Genomic DNA, 9,084 nt, shown 5'->3' on the forward strand with positions numbered 1-9,084 from the left:
TTCTAAATTTAAGTTATTTTTCATTCCAAATAAAATAATTATAGAAAGACCCTTATCCCATAAATATTGATCATGCACCGAAAATCCACACACAAATTTAAGAAAAACCTTCGAAACCACTAACCAGCAAAAGACAGTTTCCAAGAAATTAATCACTTGATCCAAACATATTTAGCCCACAGAAAACACACAAATTTAAGCCAAACAAAAGATCCTGACTCGAATCCTAATACCGGTACATGCTATGAACAACTTATTTCAAGAAACTGAGAAACGGAACTTGAACAGAACAAACAAGCAACAAGCACAACACAGACACGAAAATTTGGGACACAAACAAGCAACAAGCACCATTAACATTAAATTTTCCGATGATCCGAAGCTTCAAACCCCTTTCAAGAAGCGAAAACAACACTTGAAAACATATATGGAGGCGCTAATTATCCACCAGAAGATGCGACGCTTTACGGCGCCGCGGACAGGAACTGGACTAACATATCGGCGGGATTCGGTCAAAGTATGGGCCATCGGCACTGGTATCAAATTCTGGATCAGTGCAAAGAAAAGCTCTGTTTTATAGAGTGAAGTTCACTCTTGGAAGCTTTTGGTGGGCAAATAAAAAATTTAGCTACCTTGAAATTTTCTTCGAGAACGAAATAAACAAATATCTAAGCCGCGTTTTGAGAAACGCGTGAATGCGATGGGATTTAGCATATTTTGGAGATGAAAGAAAATGTATGTGTTTGGAACCAAAATGTTATTAAAAAAATTTCTACTACATTTGTTTTTTAATGCAATTAAAGTTGGTTAGTTTAACTTTATATAAATAAAAATTCCGTACGATTGATTAAAACTATCATTGATTGATCATATCTTTTCTCGTATGAAATTACATATATAATTTACCAACATTTAATTGATTAAAAACTCAAAACATTTAAAATAAGTTCTTGTAAACGTGATATAAATATTTTAGCCCAGAAAGCTAGCTATTATATTCACTCTCGAAAAACAATAATTATAATCGGTGTTCCAAACTATACTGCAAAAAATTTAACTCAATTAACATTATATATGTGATACTCATTAAACAATTATTTCAAAAAATCCCCCAAATTGAAAATTTTACAAAACTTTAATGTTGATTTAAAATTAATTTATCATCATTATTATTATATGTGTGGATCAAAATATTATGATATTACATGCAACCATTTAAATTTAATTAGTATGTTATAGTAGAACGTACGTATAATATTATTATTTTTATTATTTTATTTTTGTGTGTGGAGATGATAGGTCCGCACTCTCACCAATTTTTAACATATACGAGAGAGACCCGATGAAATATTGTTAGATATCTTACATTAATTAAATTAAGTTTTTTTGAGTTGTATATATGATTTTGGATAATCATATTTTTCTGAGCTAATTTTTGGGGTAAAGTTAGACTCAATTAAGTCCATACTTTTAACATAGTATCGGAGTCCAGAATCAATGATATGTGTTGGAATGTCCTTATGGACTGCTCACTAATGTTTTGTAAATTTCATGCTTCAGTTGTTCATTTTTAGGTGTGAAGGGTGTGTTAGATATCGCACATCGACTGGATTAAATACGTGAAAATGATATATATGGATTTAGACAAATTTCCTCACTTGAGCTAACTTTTGGACGGATTTAGATCCAGTCTATAATCTCAACATTTAGATGTCTCATAATCGGCTATATTAAGTTATTGTGAATTGTATGCACGAACTTGGACAATCTTCATCCATTTAGCTAGTTTTTGAGCTGAAGTTGAGCTCAAGTTCATAATATTAACATTATATCAGAGCTCATGTCCATTGTTGTGTCTTTGACTGCTCTTGTGGGCCCATCCTATAACGTCTTATAAACTTCACACTCTAGTTGTTCCTTCCTGGAAATGAAAGGAATGTGTTATATGTCACACATTGGCTAAATTAAGTTATTGTGAGTTATATGTATAAACTTGAACAATCATCTCTCTTGAACCAAATTTTGTGATAGATTTATGTCTACGTCAACAATCTTAACATACATGAAACCATCACAATATTATTTACTTGTCAATTTGAATATTATTTTGTTTATCAAATTTGTGAATTTTTAGTATTTTGTTTTTGTTTTCAATGCAACATCTAATTTTTAAAATGACGGAAAAGTGAATAAATAAAGACTAAAATTAATGAATTAAAAAATATTCTCTAACTTTTTAAGATCTTTTAAAAAAAAAACGGATTGAAAAAATAGTAAAAGATGACAAATTTAAGGAATCCCAATTAAAGATCGATGCCTGTGATCGTCAACACGGCAATTTAATTCATTATTAGTTGGTTATTTAATTAATATCTTGCAGTTGATGTTGCAAGTGCCGATGGTTTATTTTGGTTGGCTTCCCAGAATATGAAATTGTAATTATAAAATTGGTTATATTATACCATAATGATAAAAAAAAAACATGATAAAGAAAGATAACATAATCATAATTCTTTAGAGAGGTAAGTGAGTCAAACTATTCGTAGGTAGCTCGTAAGAAACTCGGTCAAAATTCGATTCGAGCTCAATTTGATTGAGTTCGAGTAGTTCTAGTATTTTTTTTTTAGTCGAGTTTTAATTAATTATATTCGAGTAGTTTTCGAGCTACTCGAATAATAAAAATATATACATATTTTTTATTGGGAAATATGAAAACTAAGAGATATTTTGTCAATATATATCCAAATCCGAGTTCGAGTCCGAGCTTGAGTTCATGATCTATGTGCTATAATTCAAACTTTCGAGCTTGAGGAGCTCAAGTAATTCAATATGTATAGGATTTAAGCTCGAGTATTAGGATACAAAGTTTGACTCGTCTCATTTCCACCTCTACCCTACCTACCAAATTCCATTCTCGTTAATGAGATAATACTATAGATCCAAGAGTTGGTCTCATGTGAGTCCGTCTCACGGATCATAATCTGTGAGACGGGTCAACCCTACCTATATTCATAATAAAAAGTAGTAATACTTTTTCATGAGTGATCCAAATAAGAGATCTGTCTCACAAATATGACCCGTGAGACCGTCTCATACAAGTTTTTGCCTAGATCCAATTGTCATAATTAGTTTAAATATGTGCTCTAATCTACAAAAAAAAATATTTAATTGATAATATTAATAATTAGATCTACCATATGATTTCGATGACTTGTAGATAATTTAGCACCACAGTCTCGAGTTTGCGACCAATTTTAAGAAACAAAACGATATTTACCCTGTGAATATTACCCTTGGGAGTTGGGATAGCAAGAACAATTAAGTATATTCGTCCTTTTGCATTCGACTTAGGTTGAGAATATTATGTGAAATAAATTTGATTCGTTGTTGGTGTTTTTAGCATATTGTTAAGATAAAATTTGAACATAAATTTTGATGATAGTAAAATCGAATTGATATGACATATGTAGATCGAGTTGGATATATACTGAAAAATATATTGTGATACTCACGGAAAATTTAGGGTCCGATTCCAGCAAGTATCACTATTCCAGATGCAGGTTTTGAAATTACCCTGAGCCTAAAATCAAAAATAAGATCGTTAGGAGGGGACCAGGAGGGTGTCTTGGCGTAGCTCCTCCGATGCTCAAGTCAGAGACTGAGGATATATGGGAGGAGCAACTAAGGGTGCTGCTGAAAACAATAAATTGAATTTTTTAACTGAACACTCAAATCTGGTATTTATAGGAGAATACCTGGGCCTTTTGTGGGTCTGTCTTCCATTTGGGCTAGGGTCCTTGGTGGACCTGTCTTCCCTTTGGGCTAGGGATGAGTCAGGGGTAGTGGACCTATCTATGTGGTATCAGTACTTAAATAGTCAAATATATCCAAATGATATCTAGTATACTGATGTGTCCAGTCAAACTGATTTTTATGGAACCACTGCGTGAATCAAACTGAACTATTGAACCAGTTGATATAGGCAAACCGAGCTAGGTGCCAATCGATCTAAACACATTCTCTGCATTTTACAATCATTATCTCTAAGTCTTTTTGTAATTATTTAGATTCTCCACAACTTATTAAAAAAGTCGTCGGTTTCTATATCTAGCTAGTGTCCAAGAGAATTTATTGTCTAGTACTATAATCGGAAAGACAACAAGAACACGTGGAATTATCTTCGTAAATGTCGGTGATATAGTAAAACTGTGTGTACCGTTAAAACTATTAACGTTGGAATAATTACTATAAAGAGACCAAATCACCAGAATGTTCGGGTTATTGAATGTACTGAATTTGTTGAACATTGTGAAGCCTCCAAAATCTTCTTCAAGCTATTTTTATTCGAGTCTTTCGCACATGCTATAGAGATATATCAGATCATTTAAGGATCACCTTGTGCATCATATTTACAATAACTCTATATTTCTCTACTTGAGCTGATTTGTGTAGATAGCTATTGTGAATTGTCAAAATCTTGTTTCGTGAAAATTGTAGTTGTTGAAAGTGTTGGATCTCGTTTTTCTATGTGCCCAAACGCAGCGGAAATTTTAAAAATTTTAGATCTTGACATTCAAGATATTTTGGACATTCGTATGATTTTAATTAAACATGCATAGGATGTTTATAAAAAAAAGGGTGAACCCCACCCCCGAGGGCCCCACAGAGAGCCGCCCCAAGCCCCGGCGTGAAGGGAGGTAAATCAGGGTTATGCACCGGCAGCAGGTACCCAGAGGAGAGGTTGGCTGGAGAAATTCTCCATAGAGGGGGAGCCGAGACTCGATCCCTCACCAACATGGAGTAACAGTCCTTCACTCCAGGCCCTTACCACACGGCCTATGCCCATGGGGGCTACATAGGATGTTTATAACTTTTACCTTTGGTGAACAATTTTCACTTGGCTCCAACTATGCCAGTACAAGCAGACGTAGCTCTTGTTGTAAATCCTCTACGAACTTTCTTCGAGTCTTCTTCTATCAAGTCCACGACCAGAAGGTTTGTTCTTCTTTTAAATAGCACTAAAATATTTGAAAGAAGTTTTACGTTGAGATCAAAAATTTGAGAGAGAACTCAAATCTTTTTTCCTTGAAAAATGGTCATACAAAATTTTGGAGAATTTTGGATGCAATCTTCGTGAATCACCATTGGGAGGGAATGGAGGATAGGTCATTTTTCTTTTTTATTTCCTTAAAAATAATAGTCTTGACCTAAATGTCACAATTAACATTAATGAGCTTGATTAATTAATTGGGTTAGTCCAACTAGTTTAATTAATTAATCAAAGTCCATTAATAACTTTAATTATTAAATGTGTTAGACTTGTACTCCTACAAGTTCATTAAACATACTCTCAATATAATTAATTTAATATTTAATAAACCCAAATTTTGAGCTTAATAAATTAAATCCATTATAAATTCAACATTTGAATTTAATATTTAAATTATAAATTCAACTCCTTGAATTTATCACCTCCAAAATTTAATATTTAATAAACTAAACTTTTGAGTTTAATAAATTGAATTCTCAAATTTTATAAATTAAACTCCTTGAATTAATTATCTCCAAATTTCATAAATTCAACTTCTTGAATTTACTATCTCATAAATTCAACTCCTTGAATTTATTTTCTCAAAATTTAATTATCATAAATCCAAATCCTTGAATTTACTATATCATAATATAAATTCAACTCCTTGAATTTATTCTCTCAACGGGAACAAACGATCCAGTGCTTATGTGACCCTCAATGGTTCAGGGATACAGCTAGCCGTGGGTTCACAACTCTTTGTGATTCAGGACATAATCCTTTATTCGGGCTTATCCTAGTTAGCCCCATTCTTTTCATCAATACCTTGATCAAGAATGTCAGAACTCATTTCTGATTGTACCCATCGGATCATGGTAAGAGCGTATAGTAGCATCGCCCCATGATCCCCTAGGTATCACTGATAGTGCCTGCAAGAACCATCCGATTATGATTAATGTACTGTACGGTCCCTTCATATCATATATCTCGATCGAATCTGCAACCATTGGTTCATCGAGGGTTGCATATTAATTCGATAACTATGTGATAACTATAAATAGTAGCTTCGCGTGTACTATTTGAGAACTCCTTCTCTAATGTACATCTCATACTCTGGCCAGAGATTCCATGCACTATTATTTCATCAGATCACACAGGATATCCACACCCGTAGGTGAGCGGTGAATCCCCGACTACAATGCACTGGCTCCTATATGTGTCACAACTGTACCCAACCTTGCCACCTGATGACTCTCCTGGAGCCGGTAAATGAATCATAGCACAGCCCTAGCATATAGAGCATCAGTGTTGTCCCGGGTCGTCAGGACTAATGGTGCACAATCATAACCACAGACTTATCCTCTCGATTAATGATAACCATTTGGAAATTCCGAGGGAGGGTTGTTCGGCATAATCATCATATGACTATCCATTTGCATGTTTGGATATCTCCGTGCCCTTACCGAGAAACGCAGTACACAACATCACAGATGCTAGTCTCGAGCTCAAGCGACCTTTATCCATATTTTAGGCGGCTGAATCGACTAGGAACGAATTTAGAATATGCAGTGTTTACAAATGAGTTTCAACATCGAATTACGATTCATTTGTATTAAAGCATAATTAAGGACTTTATCTATGCTGATTGCATGAGTATATAGATAAAGTATAATGAAACCATTAAAAAGTTAAATTATATTAAAATAAAGATTTTTTATTTCACTTGAGTCAATAAATTTCCTAGCCAACCGTTGGCTTGCAGGGCATCTACTCTAACAGAAATTTACTTGGAGTTTCAACTTGATAGGGTTGTGGAACTAAGCTGAAGTGAGTTTACTCAAGGCAAAGTATCAATCAAATTTTCTAATGAAATATTTCTGAAAATAGAAGAACAAAAGAAGTAAAATCTTAATCTTCAAACTTCAATAAACACGCTCTTGTTTTTATTTATTTATGTTATTATTGTCATTTACTTTGATTTGTATATCATTTCACTAAGTGCAAGAAGCTTTTTTCGTACTTTCAAAATATTTTCGGTTGCTAGTAGCACATAGTTTGATTCAAAACACAACTCGAGCTTCTATTCCAACTTGATTTGAATAGCTTCTGAAAATGAGTTTAAAGTGTTTCTTTACGTCCTCTAAATACATTTTCGACGCTAACAGATGGTATCGGAATGAGTGTTCTTGATTACTGAATGTTGATATAAACAAAGATCTTCCTTTAATAAATCTCTATGTTTTCAAACAAGAATATGATGACTGGAAGATTCATATGCAACATATTTATCAGCTCCAGATGATTGTTACGCTTGGTCTTCTCTAGGAATAATCTACATGTATTAATATACCATTTATGGTTTTAATAGTTAATATTGTGATTCGAGATATTGGTTTAAGATATGTTTTTATGATTTAAATTTTCTAAGTATTATGATATTGATATCTAACATCATACTTGTGATATGAATAAGAATTGATAGATATAGTACGTTTGAATGTAGGTAACATTGAATTGATAAGGAACTTGACAATTATGTAACCTGAAATTCTCAGTTGTCCCTATAAGTAAATGAGGTATTTATATTTTTATGTATATAATGTTAATTATGCTATTGAAATGAATGAAGTATGTTCCATATTTTTATGATATGGAATATGAATATTGATACCCATGGATGGGCCCATTACCCCTGGTCCATCCCTAGCCCAAATGGAAGACGGGCTCATTAAGGACCCATGTATTCTCTTATAAATACAAGGTTTGAGTGTTAATTCATTCGGTCACTATATTGTTTTCAGCAGCACCCTTAGCTGCTCTCCCCATATATCCTCAGTCACTGACTTGAGCGTCGGAGGAGCTACGCCAGGACACCCTCCTGGCCCCCTTTTAACGGTCTTTTTTGTGATTTCTGGCTCAGGAAAATTTCAAAACCCTGTGTTTGTACTAGTGACACTTGCTGGAAAATGACCCTAAATTTTCCTTGAGTATCACTTGGCGCCGTCTGTGGGAACTTTGAGTTGAGACGTAGAGATGGTAGGCAAGAGAGGGAGTAAAAGAGCTACCTCAGAATTATCGCGTCCTCAGAGGGGACCCGAACAATCTCATGTTGAGACAAGACATGAAAAAACCGCATCTTGAGACGAGACAAGAACAACCTCGTCAAGAGACAAGAACTGAGCAGCCCCTTCATGAGACAAGGGTCGAGCAAACCCGTCCCAATGAGAGTGTGGGGAGCTTGACCCTGGAGCAGTTGGGCCAATTTATCACTCGGATAGTGGATGAGGCAATGAAGAGGAATCAAGAGTCTACGTTTGCATAAGAGCAGGCCGCTCGCCAGGAGCAGGAGGAGAATGTGGAGGGCCACCAGAGCTGGGTTGAAGAGATCAGGAGATGTGGAGGGAGATACGGATGTTGAGGCAGCAGGTAGGAGGCCGAGCACCGGTACCCAAGAAAGAAAGTCCTTTTTCATTGGCCATCTTGGAAGAAGGACTTCCTCCAAATTTCCGACAGTCAAACGTGGGAGAATATGACGGACATACAGACCCTGAAGAACACTTGGGGAGATTTGAGAATGCGGCTCTGTTGCACCAATATTCGGATGGAGTCGGGTGTAGGGTTTTTCTGGGCACGTTGGCGAGGTCAGCCCAGCAGTGGTTTAACACTTTTCAACCCAACTCTATACGTTCTTTTGAGCACTTCTCAGCTGCCTTCTTGCATCGATTTGCTAGCAGCAAGAGGCACCAGAAAAATTATTTGAGCCTGTTCGTGATGAAACAGCAAGAGAATGAAACTTTACGAGAATTTGTCCAGCGTTTCAACAGTGCAGCGCTGGAAATACCAGCGGCTACCCCTGACATCATGATAAGTGCCTTCACAAAAGGACCGAGGGGAGGGGAGTTTTTCAAGTCGCTGGTCAAGAAGCCTCCGTTGAGCTATGATGATTTGTTGGCTCGAGCTGAGAAATATGTAAACTTGGAAGATGTCCAACGGTACAAAAGGATAGAGAACCGGCTCGGAGGAAGTAGAGTTGAGGGAGTGAAGAAAGGAGGAAG

General features: G+C 35.3%; 1 protein-coding gene across 1 annotated transcript in view; it reads left to right on the forward strand.

Annotated features, from left to right (window-relative positions):
* Window positions 1-8,422: 8,422 nt before the first annotated feature.
* Window positions 8,423-9,084, forward strand: part of LOC140817852 (uncharacterized) — a 1,065-nt gene continuing 403 nt past the window's right edge. Inside the window, exon 1 of the mRNA XM_073177645.1 lies at window positions 8,423-9,053. Coding sequence (XP_073033746.1) covers window positions 8,423-9,053 — 631 coding nt within the window. The remainder of the gene's footprint in view (window positions 9,054-9,084) is intronic.

This window comes from Primulina eburnea, chromosome 17 (assembly GCF_022965805.1).
Source record: "Primulina eburnea isolate SZY01 chromosome 17, ASM2296580v1, whole genome shotgun sequence".
Lineage (NCBI taxonomy): Eukaryota > Viridiplantae > Streptophyta > Magnoliopsida > Lamiales > Gesneriaceae > Primulina > Primulina eburnea.